This window comes from Caloenas nicobarica, chromosome 5 (genome assembly GCF_036013445.1).
Source record: "Caloenas nicobarica isolate bCalNic1 chromosome 5, bCalNic1.hap1, whole genome shotgun sequence".
NCBI lineage: Eukaryota > Metazoa > Chordata > Aves > Columbiformes > Columbidae > Caloenas > Caloenas nicobarica.
Genome location: NC_088249.1, coordinates 22014594 through 22027290, shown reverse-complemented (window position 1 = coordinate 22027290; position 12697 = coordinate 22014594). Strand labels below are relative to the sequence as shown.

The 12697-nt window shown below is 37.7% G+C and overlaps 1 protein-coding gene across 16 annotated transcripts in view; it reads left to right on the top strand.

Annotated features, from left to right (window-relative positions):
* NRXN3 (neurexin 3) overlaps nt 1-12697 on the top strand; it is a 984867-nt gene that overhangs the window by 868303 nt on the left and 103867 nt on the right. For 4 of the 16 annotated variants that reach the window (XM_065635025.1, XM_065635034.1, XM_065635037.1 and 1 more), the window contains 2 exons: nt 2996-3085; nt 9391-9698. In XM_065635025.1, coding sequence (XP_065491097.1) covers nt 2996-3085; nt 9391-9698 — 398 coding nt within the window. Of the gene's footprint in view, nt 1-2995; nt 3086-9390; nt 9711-11969; nt 11973-12697 lie in introns of all 16 variants that reach the window. The other 12 variants (XM_065635033.1, XM_065635032.1, XM_065635030.1 and 9 more) reach the window with 4 other exon arrangements.

Genomic DNA, 12697 nt, shown 5'->3' with positions numbered 1-12697 from the left:
GTGTTTTATACAATAAATTTAAATAGCTTTTTTTATCCTGTGTATTCTTTTCTGAAGTACAGCCTTGAATCAGAACTGGACTCAGAGAGAAAAAAGGAAGGTTCTAGATTATTCGTGTGAAGGGGTTGTTTGAACATGTGTATCATTCAGTTCTAGAAAGGCATTGCACTGAGGTCACAAAAGGATTGTTACTGAAAATTTCTTTGTATGAAAATGGACAAGAATCCCCTTTAATCACATCATGGCTCAGCTGTCAAAGGTCCGATGAGCTTACTTCATGTTGAACTTACGTTACTTCGTGTTGCAAACCATGATATTTCCTTTTTGAACTTTCATATCAAATGCTATGTTTATTTTTTTAAAGCACAACTCAAAGTCAATATTAATTTAATAATTGTATGTTTTTGTTGGTATTTGCTGACTGTCCCAAGCACTTGACAATGGAAACCTTGTTCTTTAACTCAAAGTTGTAACTGGGTATATCAGTGAACACATTCTCATGCACGAGTTTTTAAAAATCATTCTTATTAATGTCTGAAATAAAATTTAAAATCAAAACAGAAAATAATAGATCAGGTACTAATGTTGCAATTTAAACCTATTTGAATTTTCTAATGTCCTTCAATTTTTCATAGCTTTTAAATGTATGATTTTTATACGTATTTTAATCTTGCTGAATATATCTGCCTCATAATAATAATAATAAAATTAAATTAAACTTGCTTTTTAAAAAATAAGTCTTTAAAGATGTGGTGGAGAATACTTGTAATTTCTGGATTTCTTGAAGGTCTAGGTCTGTATTATAAGAAACCCATTTTTATTTGTCACATCTTTGTTCATTGTCCTACTTCCTTTTCAGCTTAGTCTTGTGGGTCTGTTGTTGTGAGATGCCCTACTTATAAGAAATTTCAATCCACTACATTTTTTCCTTTCTACAGTCAGCCCTCCATACAGAGGAATAAGCGCTTTTTGCCAGCCACTGGCTGACTCTTGTGTTCCTCTGAACTGTGGATTTTTCTTTATTCTGAAAAAGATCTCATTGCCTCCAGTAAGAGGTTGCTTATGTACATACCAAGTGGAGCTAGTGGAGTCTTTTGTTCCTACTGAAGTGTGTTATAGAATTTCTTTGGCCCTAGAGAAAATGTTCTTGCCCATCAACATTAAGATTTCCATGCACTGTCATCTAACCAGAAGCCTTTACTCAGAATGTACTCTATAAAGTGAGGAATAAACTCGATTTCTACTGAAACGATATCTTTCTGTATCATGTGCAATATAGAAGTAGTAGCAGACTCTCTGTAAGTGTTTGAGTCTGTGTTGACAGAGATATTTAGGAGTTCACAGAGGAATATAGGTTTTAAGCCCCATTGAAACACCTCCTGAGTGCTTTAATATAGGTGAATCCTTGCGGGATTATAGTTGGTGTGTCTCCATAGTGCCTCTCACCTGTTCCAGAAAGTCAGCAGTAACAAGATGATGCTGGAGAGGACAGCTGTGCTCAGCAGGTACCTCATACAGACTGGCAGCCTTCCGAGCAACAGTTATGCAGTGAGGATTATCGAGCACATGCGATTTACCAGCCATATTACTTGCGGTATGAAAGTGGCTGCTGTTGACTGGGTGGAGCATCTCGCCAGCTGTTAGTCATATCTGGTTTTTTCCTTGATGTCTCTTTAAGTTGAAAAAGGATTCCAGCATCTGTTTCAGAAAGTCAAATAAATATGAAGCCACATTAGGTTATTTATGTGGGATTTAAAAAGCAAATTGTGCAGAGCACTTGCTGACTCTTGGACTGTCATTTATTCAAAACATGTATTGGAGCACTACTGATCTACTGAACTTCTGTTAATGGTAGTGTTACTTCAGTAAGTTAGGAGCTTACTCTAGTTTTCTACAATATTATAATGAAGTTTGTAAAAGATGGACTCTTTTTATGCCTGACTGAAGAGTCTTTATAGAAATAATACATGAAGCAAAAACTAGGATGAATCAGAAAGTGATTGTAGCTGAAGAAAAAGAAAAGGGAGAATGATGGACTTGTTTACTGTCACTCCTACCACGGCCAAACTGCGCTGCTCCTTTCTACCAGAGTTTGGCCCAACCCATCTGACCTGTACAATTTTTTCAGTAGCCAGGGAATTCCGACAAAGATTTTGTATGAATCCTGCTTCATTCTCTACTGTGCAACTGATAAGGGCCTTCCTCCAAAATGCACTTTACTGGATAATTCTATCATCCATCAACATGGAACAATGGAACTACATTTGCCAGAATTTACATCTTGGGCAACTATTTCTGCTTTCATTTAAATTAGTTTCTAGACTGCTTTTTCTTCTGGCAACAGGCCCAAGTCTTTGGTAACTGGACACAAGCCTTTGCATATCATTAATTAACATCTCTTCCTCGTTTTAAATTTTACTTCCCTTTTTTCTATCCATCTTCCCACTCTTAGGGTTTTTTAAACTGATTCTATTACATCCTTTCAGCATCAATTTCTTATGATTTCTTCCATTCTTTTGTTTACTGGGTTTCTAGTCCTAATGTGTCTTTTACTACGGCAAGAAGGTTTATCAAAATACAACTACTGTTTGGTTCTGTGACTGATATATTTTGCTCTGTCCCTGTGTAATCAGATCCTAGATTCTGATCAAAATGTTTTAACTCATGTCACTGAGTTCACTCAAGGTCTCTTGTCCCAAACAAGTTACACATACCTTCTATCCAATCTGGATAAACCAATACTTTGAGGAGAATCTGAGATACCTTTTTCATAGGATTTAACTTCTTTGACCTTCCAGAACCTCAGACAATTGGATGTATAACTATTCTCCACCTTACTAAAGATAAATATCTCTCTTTTCAAATATATATATATGTAGACACACTTTCACTTCTTTATTTATAGCTAAATAAGGTCATTAAAAAAAATCTAGGATGTTTTAACTATTTCATTGACTTTTCAGATTGTTTTTAAGCTTTTTTTTAAACTTTAAAGGCAACACTGATAGTGAACGGTTCCAAATGGTAAAACAGAAAATCCCCTTCAAATATAACCGGCCCGTAGAGGAGTGGCTGCAGGAAAAAGGTAACAGTCATTAAAACTTTCATTTTAAATCCATTTGATTCTAAACCCTCATTTTTAAAGCCTGCAAATAAATGTTTCTTAAATGATAATCGCCTGCTGCATAAATGAGTGTTTTAATTTTCATTATAATTTGTGTCAGCTTCCACCTGCCATATGTTGATAAATCATGCTATAATACATTGCTATTAAAATGCAGTTAAAGGGACTAAATTCTAAGCTTGCTATCATAGTAATGACAAACAAACAAGCAAAAATTCAGGAGAAGTTTTCTAAAAAAAACCAAAACCAAACAAAAGCAAAAACCAAACATGAGTGAAGAGCAACAACATGTATTATGGCAATTTAACCACTGCATGATTTTCCTGTTTTGATTTATTTTTAAACTACATTTATATCTTTATTATCAAAGTTTTCTTTAAAAATTTTCAAAGCTACTTGTTAAACCACTTTCTGTAAGTTTCATTTTTCCCATTAGTCTGATTAGCCACTATGCCTGTGTGTTTCCTAATCTTATTAAGATAATTAAATGATTTTTTAAAAAAATGTTGTAAAGAAAACATTTTTTAACATTTTCATTAAACTACAGTGAGAGAGACAGAGAAAGATGATTGTTCTGTCGCTTTTATGCTCTGCCTGGAGTACAGTTTGAACACTCAAGTGATACATTTGTCCAAGTTATGGGTCAAATTCTTCCCTAATTTAATCTCAGGCAGTGCTACCTAATCTTGTGGGTTTGCTTGGAGTAATTGGCCTCAGTTCAGCAAAATACTTGTTGAAATGCATAAGTCCAGCTGGCTTGAGTGAGAGTTCTGCATGATCTCAGTGGCCTGTTGGAATGGGACTTGTGTCAGTACAGTAATGTTCTTTTGTCAGGAATTTGGATGGAAAAAAAAAATCTGGGATGTAGAGCCCATTCCAAAGTCTGTTGAAAGTAACAGAATAATCTTACTGCCTTCAGCAGGGTTTGGACTGGGCTCTTGGTAATACAGTGGAATGTAAGTCAGGAAGATCTTCTTCCTCTCTACTAAATGTGGTATTGAAAAAAGAAAAAAAGTCACTGTAACTAACTCCTTGCCTTGAAGTCTAGAAAAAGCAGGACATGATCTTCTCTTGTTTCCTTTTAAGTTAGCACTGCTGATAAAAGAGGGCAACCTTTGAACTCAGACCTTGCATTTTCTGTGCTGGCTTAGACTATGGTTGTTACCAAATTTTCCAAGAGGGAAAGCCAATGTTTTGTAGGATTGGAAAAATAGTTTATTTTCTTTTTCAAAATTCTAGCCTTAGATGAATTAACAAACTGATTTAGCCAGTATTAATTAAGGTCACAAAGGATGTGGCTAACTACAGTTAAAATATTTTTATTTGAAGGGTCTGATTCTGCAAAGTTCACACTCAGTTCCTGTTGACTTCTATGAGAGCTGACAGTGTTGCCTATTTTTTAGGTTTGGTCTACAATGGTGTATTATTTGTAACTAAAGCTAAAGTAGCTGTAAAAGAAAGACAAAAATATTTATGTAACTAAAACAGAAATATATTTGGGCCACCAGGGTTTTACAGAACAGTTTACTCAGCTAACTTGTAAATAAATTTTAAGGTAAAGGTATATAGAAAATGCTTATTGAGTCTCAGTGGGTTGCCCTGTTAATTTACTAGATCAAACTAAAATAAATAAATAAATCTGAACACTAAAAAGAGGATAATGGTAAGTTTGAATTGCTAAAGTCCCTTTAACACTAAGGACAATGATTGCCTCAATTTTATTAAAATAGATGCATGTCTAATTCCTTGATGCAATTCATGTGCTTGAGAAACCCACCTTTCTTTTCTTTTGTGGTTTTAGTTTGATTTTTTTTTCCTTTTTGATTTTCCACCAACTCTTTTTTTTTCTTCTTTGTCACTGCTTCTCCAAGTTTGAGCTTATAAGCATGCCAAGGCACTTGCATTTGTAAGCCATCCTGAAGTTTTGAACTGAAGTCTACCTTTTGTGGATATTGCTGCTTTGTTAAAAGACAACCACACATGCAGTAGGGTCTAAAAGACACAATATTTGAGCATTCAAACATTTACCAAGCACTGGGTGTTAGGCTAGAAGGGTGGAGCCGTGTTTTTACTGAAGTGAAAGGAAATTCAGTCTTTACACTTTGTGTTAGGAAATGACATCATGCAGTGGAACATCTCAGACAATATAGCTTTGTTCCTTCATTCCAAAGTAGACAGACATTTTCAGCAACTTAGGTACCACTCAAAAAATAATAAGAATGAATAATTTACATAGCTGTTCACCAACCTGCTCATCCATTTGGTCATCCGTCCAACAATTAATGTAACATAGAAGGCTTCTGTCAGAAGACTTTATAAAGATGATGAGTGAGAGAGTAGCTTGCTATCAAAATGGCAGAAGATGAACTGATGGATGGAGGAATAGAAAGATTAATCAAAGAGACAGCATACAGAATAGCTGTCTTGCCCATATCAGTTCTTGGCTTGAGTGAGGTAAGATGAAATGCTTTCCAACTGACATTTTTGAATGCCATAGATTTGGTCGCCCTTTGGTACCACTGCTACGTTATTCATAATCATGAAATAGTTCATTCTTGGAAAACAAATATAACACACCTTTCTGAAGCGGCAACATTACTTTTTCTTTTTTCTTTTTTTTTTTTTAATTTTATAAATGACTTTAAAATATTTTTAAGAGGGGACTGGGTTTACAGTCTTGAATTATGTGAGTAATAAGCAAAACATTAAACATTATTAACTTCACTGAGATTATATATGTGAGTAAAAAGAAGTATTAGTCCTAAATTGTTCAACTTAAGAAGTCATAAACCCAGCAGATTTCCTTAGCAGAATATGTGGTGTCTGCTAAGGCGCAGATGTTACCTATTCTGCAACTGGATGAGCTAATAAAGACCTACAAGCATCTCGTCAAAAGGACTGATCCTGGAAGTCCCAAATTCTTCAAATCTCACTTACATGTGAAGTCTCATTGATGTGAGTGGCTATACTTTTGAAGGAAGAACTATTAGCATGAATTAGGATTTGCAAAATAAGGCCCCAAAATTTCTGCTAGTGTTACAGAAAAGTTCCACTTCACTAAGATTTCTCTGTGATATTTTTAATTGGTATTCAGTTTTCCAAATGAAGAAGTCAATGAGAGAGCAAACAAAGAAACCAGAGCTTGAACTGTTAGGAATATTTACAAAACACCTCAGAAACCTAAAATATGCTCATCATTTTTCTCCAGTATGACACTAAAATAGCAGTATGAAGTGTTCTCTGTGGAAGAGAAGGACTGTAAGTCTTCAAACCTTACACACCTAGTAGAATTTACTAATGTAAACAGTTCCTCAGTAAAATACAGTGGCCAAATAAATTTTACTTAGGGGAAGTAAGGGCTTCAGAACCATGTCATCAAAAGAATAATTAGAAGAGACCTATGGTGGCAGAATTATGTGTATATTCTCTCAATGGTTTCTCTCATTCCATATGCATTTCCCTGTTGTCTTTATTCATGCACGTTTACACCATCGTAAAATGAAGAATGAGGAATGACAGGTTGCAGGTGATTCCAACAAGTGATTCTTCTTTTAGCAAACACAGTTCTAGTACCAGTGCTGTCTCCAGCATTAACTATGTGGTGCAGTGCATGAATCCTGGACAGGAAGACCACTTAACAAACAAGGAAGACCTCAAAACACACAATGAAAGTTCCTTTTTTACTGGAGTGGGGCCACCTCCCTGGAGTACAATTTCTTTCAGCATTAGAAGATGTGGAGGAAGGCCTAGAAATAGATAAACGATCTTTTTTTCAGCCTTAATATACTAACTTCTCATCCTTGAAAGTAAAGCAAGAGGTATGACAGACATGTCTAAAGCTGTGCTATGAGCTTGGATTAGAATAGATGACATCCTGAGGAGAGTCGTAACCCTCCAGTAAAAGTGAGGGAACCCCTTTCCTATCCTGGCTTGGGGAGCTCTCCCAGCTGTAACAGCAAAAATTCTCATTCCTCATCATTGCTTACCCCTTTTCCCTTTGGTAAAAGATGAAAAAAGATATAGCATTAATTCAAGGGGAGAAAGTAATGGAAATTGAAAGCTTTGAATGGTCAGTACCTTCCCTCTGTTTTCCAGGATAACATCTCAAGAGGAGTGAAATAACTCCCTGTTATTTACTCATCTCACCTCTGCCTTTTGGCACTCTATCACGAGTGAAGTGGGAAGGAAGGAGCAGTAGCAAGTGAAGTGTCTGGGTATGGAGGGGCAGGGAGAGTATGGAAATAAATATAGTCATTGAGGTAGGGAGTGTAAGAGGAAAAGGGAAAATATCCATTAAAAAATCCAAGGCACAGCAGGACAGAGAAGAAAAGCAAACTCTGGGGACATGGTATATAGCAATAGTTTGACCTTCTACAGTGTGCAGTGCCATTTTCTCTGGCTCAGAGAGGAGATGGGCTGAGACAGCTGAATATTTTGACAGATATTTTTATTGGATCATATTTTCCTCATAGACAAGAAGAAAGGCTCTATTTTTACATGCTGAGGATGTGTGGCTTCAGTGCATGTTTGTCGATGTTTTAATACACATATGTTGCCTCTGGTAAGTTTAAAACCTCCTGAGATGCAGAATGTTGCATCAGGTGTTTCAACACTTTCCAGGGAAGGATGCCCTCCATTTTTATTTCTCATTTCTTCATCAGTGCAGTTACTCCACCCTGATCAAGTCCTAGTGTTTCATTTACAAATCTGTGGATGAGAAGCACAAGGGGTGTGCAGCCCACCTCCACATGGTCATATGTTAACACCTCTCTATACATTTTTGCTTAGTTAGCTAGGGCCCTCTTTGGGGACAGGAACTCCTTTCAGATACATTTCTTCTCTTGTCCCCATTCTCTTCCCCATGGTCCATCCTGTCACCATAAGATGATGCAACACCGCATCACCACTTGACTTCGAGACCCGTCACGACGACCACCAAAATTGGTGAGCTCCCCCTCGCATTTTGATCTACTCTAACCACTGGCTGTGAAGGAATGAGCAGTGGGTTATAGGCTGTGCTTTGCTACATGGTGGCATTTTGCAGCTCTCATCAGGGTGGACTAGAGAGAGGAAGTGGTGAGTGAGAACTGGGGAGTGGGAATGGGATGGAGACATGTGGTGCAAACTTCATAAAAATGGGAAAACACAGCAGATACTTGAATGATGATTGACTTGATGCTGCATTGATAACCTTTCTGAGTTCTGCCCAGTCTGGTTGTCTGTTACTTCAACAGATTCCAGGTGGCATGCCCCTGGTCTTCTAAGGAACAGTGAAATTATAGGCACTGCCTTTGCATTGATGAAGCAATTTATTTCTTAACATAGTCAACCTAGTGTAGCCTGGGACGTAAGGAGTATTTATAGAGAAGTCCAGGCTAAATGTGATTTAAGTGTCCTGCAAAACTAGGTGAATTGGCAATTGTTACTAGATTTATTTTTTTATAAATATATTTTTTCGTAACATATGATATTAGACCACTCCTTACACTCAAGGCGGAACCTTGAGTAAACCACTTAACCTGCCTACATTTGAATTTCACTGTCTGTAAGAGGGGATTCACATGTAAGGCATTCTGGGGCTTAACTGTCTGAAGCACGATGTTATCCTCACTATTGCAAAAGCTTTGCTCTTTCAGAGACATCACAAATGTTTGCATTTGGTGTTTTTTGGTTTTAGATTTGTGAGCCTTCACAACACAAAATTTACAGGTGAAAGATCATGATTGATCCTGTCTTAGCATTCCTACCCAGTCCTGACATCACCATCATTTTTTTTCTGATATTTTACTGTCCTCAAGCCACCCCTTTAAACCTTTGCATTATGAAAAGTGGCTCTATGAGTTAATTCCGTCCTTTAACCAGGCAAAATAGAAGGTTTATTTATGGGCTAAAGCTTGACAGGTACTGCAATCTGAATTGATAGTAGAAAAATAGCCACGTATTGAAGCCTTATTTGTAGTTTAACATAGGTCCAACTGTAAAAGAACGGGTTCATATTTCTGACTGAGTCAAAGGTCCTCCAGAGTTTCGATGTGTGAGTGGATGTTGAAGTATGAGTCTCAGTTTCAGCTGTTCTTGCTTTCAGGCTAATCTTTCTTATTAAGGAGCTTTAGGCAGTACATTTCCACAGTATTTCTGCAGCCATTATAAACACTACCAAGAATGAATCTTCTTCTTTGTTGTCCGTCATTTCTGACTGGGACTCGATGTAAGATGCAAAATTGAAGGAAATGTCTGGCAATAATGTTATTCACCCCCTTCACTAGGACGACAGTTAACGATCTTCAACACCCAGGCGCAAATAGCCATAGGAGGGAAGGATAGAGGACGTCTCTTCCAAGGCCAGCTCTCCGGTCTCTATTACAATGGCTTGAAAGTGCTGAACATGGCAGCAGAGAACAACCCCAACATTAAAATCAATGGAAGTGTCCGACTTGTTGGGGAAGTCCCTTCCATCTTGGGAACAACACCCACAACCTCCGTGCCACCGGAAATGTCTACTACAGTCATGGAAACCACAACTACAATGGCCACCACTACAACCCGAAAAAATCGTTCGCCACCCAGCATCCAGGTGAGTCAGTTAGTCCTCTGCATTTCCTTGGGTTGTTAATTAGTCTTTGTTTTGCTGCTCACTTCTAAACTCACAGGAGCTGTGTTCTCTGAATCATGCTTCCTATAACTATTTATTTTAATAATGTTGTATAGGGTAAATTAACACAAAATGTTGTCCCTCTCGTGTTGGTGAACAAACAACTGGATGAATTATTATGGCACATGTACATGAAAGTGGGACAGGTTTTGCTCCTGTTCTAGTTCAACCCCGTTTATGTAAGTAAGATTGCCCCAGTGTGAACGAGAACATGATTTTAACTATGTTTCCGCAGTTTCATATGTGAAGAAGTGTATTGCTAAAAGAGTCACAAAGCTTAATGGGGGGTGGGTTTATGGTTATTTATTATTATGACAGTATATACTGCTGCAACAGTGAAGTTCATAATGGGGAGAAAAGCAATGGAGCATTGCTTCCAGGTAGAGCCATTTTTCATTTTCCTTTTAAAGCCTTCCTGTATAAAATTTTCAAGAAACACTATCAAGATCAGTTTCTTGCAAAATGCAGGTGTTCCAACATAGACCTGTTCCAACAACCTTGGTAAAAATCATTCCTACAAAAAAATGAATTTCAGATGTTCTGGTTTAATTGTGCCAATGTTGCATTTTCAGTCCTAAAAATGCGGTGGTTTTGGAACCACTTATGTGGCAGACAGAATGTGTTACTGATTAGAAATTAATACCTTAAATTGGCTGTCCTTATCTGTGCAAAGAAAAGAACCATGTAAATAACCTATCTGAGCAGTGGATAAGATTTTGAAAACTATTTATTTCAGTGGCATACTGTCATGTTATCAACTAGGATGAAACACTGGTTTTAAAATCTTTATTTACATCAGAACCTTGTCCTGTAGAAATCAATATACTTTCCTTTACACCAGCATATACTGGCTGAGACACTGACGAGTGATTATTAATCAGAGTGTGCCTTTATTAAAACTCCAGAGAAATGTATATTGTTGTCTAGTTGGATAAAAAATTGAAATTATTCCGTCTCCTTCCCTGGAACAATTTCTGCTGCATGGGACAGAAGTCCTTAATGAAATCAAGGACTTTGAAATCTGTAATCATACAAGGTGCATGCTTGCTTCCTAACTGCTCCAGAAGGTTTAGTCCATTATTGGCTGTGTTTATACATATATATTACTATTCTCTTTATTTTTAATTTAGTCCTGGTCACGTAGGATAAGAAAACACAAAAATAGTTCTCTTAATTATGTAGGGGGTTAGGCCACACTTGGAGGATTGTGTCCAGTTCTGGGCTCCGCTGTACAAAAGTGAGAAGGAGCTACTGGAGTGAGTCCAGCAAAGGGCCTTTGAGATGGTTAAGGGACTGGACCATCTCTCCTGTGAGAAAACGCAGAGAGCACTGTGACTGTTCAGCCTGGAGAAGAGAAAGCTCATGGGAGAACTTATCAATGTGTACAAATAACTGAAGGGAGAGTGTATGGACAACAGTGGTGCCCAGTGATGGGACCAAAGGCAATGAACTTAAACTGAAACACAGGAGGTTTCCTCTAAACATCAGGAAACACCTTTTTACTGTGAAGGTAACTAAGCACAGGCATGGTTGTTCAGAAAGGTTGTGGAATGTCCATCCTTGTAAATATTCAAAAGCCATCTGCACTTGATCCTGGGCAACTGGCCCTGGGTGACCTGCTTGAGCAGGGAGGTTGGACCAGATGATCTCCAGAAGTCCCTTCCAACCACAACCATTCTGTGGTTCTGTGAGGTACCTCTGGCTGCAGTGGAATTTACATCTCTTACAGTAATTAATTCCAAGCCAAGGTTTAACATAGCCCCCTTTGGTACTCTGTAGATCCAGTTGGCAGCAGGACTGGGATCGAGTTATTAGCCTCAAACACCCAACAGATGATTTATAAAGGCTGAGCTAAATGAGAGGAAATTACCCCAGGTTTGGTCAACGTTTTTCATAAACTTTGAAAAAATTATGGTTCCTTCTCCTCAGCAGCTTGTTCTAATTTTAGAGAAAAATCTTTGTACAGTTACATCTCCAGAAGAATGAAGTCTGTGGTCCTCATCCTGCTCTTGCTAGTTTATTGGAGATTTTCTGTAATTTATAAAGGCAGCAGAACTATATTTAGCTATAGGAATGTAACACAGAGTAGCACTGGACCTTTGTAGGCTGGGTCAAGCTGGAAATGACCCTGGCTTACTTGAAGAGAAACTCTTCAGAAAGCTTCCTGCCTAACCCACATGGCAGTTCGCTCAGCCTGTAGAGACCACTATGTGCTGAAAGAGCATCAGGAAGATTTAATAAAGTGTCAAAGTGCTTCTAAAAACATGGTTAGAGCAGTGATTTCCTGGATACACATGCACCACAACAAATGGCCTCATCTAAGCTGATATTAAAGCAATAACTCTTTGACACTTGCCGCTACCCACTGAAGGAAAGATAAAGGTCAATATGTACCTCCATTACAACTTTCTGCATTTCAATATCAGACTCTTTTATTGCTGTTGCAGCACAGATGGCTTGCCTTTCTTCCTTACTTTTGGTAGAATTTGATTCTGTCAGCTTAAGTTGCGTTATTTGTGCAGTGAAAGTGAGAAGAAATTGTCTTTTTCCGTTTGAACAGTATCTCCAGCCATGGTTTTCGGATACCTAATGGTTATTTTATCTTGCTTGTGTTCGACATCACCATTGTCAAGCCTGCTTACAATTTGAGATCTAAGTGGTGGAAAAATCTAATAGAACAAGTTTGTTCTTTGGGGAATGTAAAATATAGCTACCTAAGGCTATGAGCAGTACGAATACGGTTAGTTATTACCTTGCTCCAGCTTTCTCTTCTCTTTCTCTGCTCAGAAATAAACGATTTTTCTTCACTTTCAAGGGCTGTCACAGTTTAACCTCTTTCTCCATTCTGAGATTCAAGCATTCAAGCACGATTCAAGCATTTTCTTCTCACTTCTTAGATTTGATCATAAGAATCGTTTTGC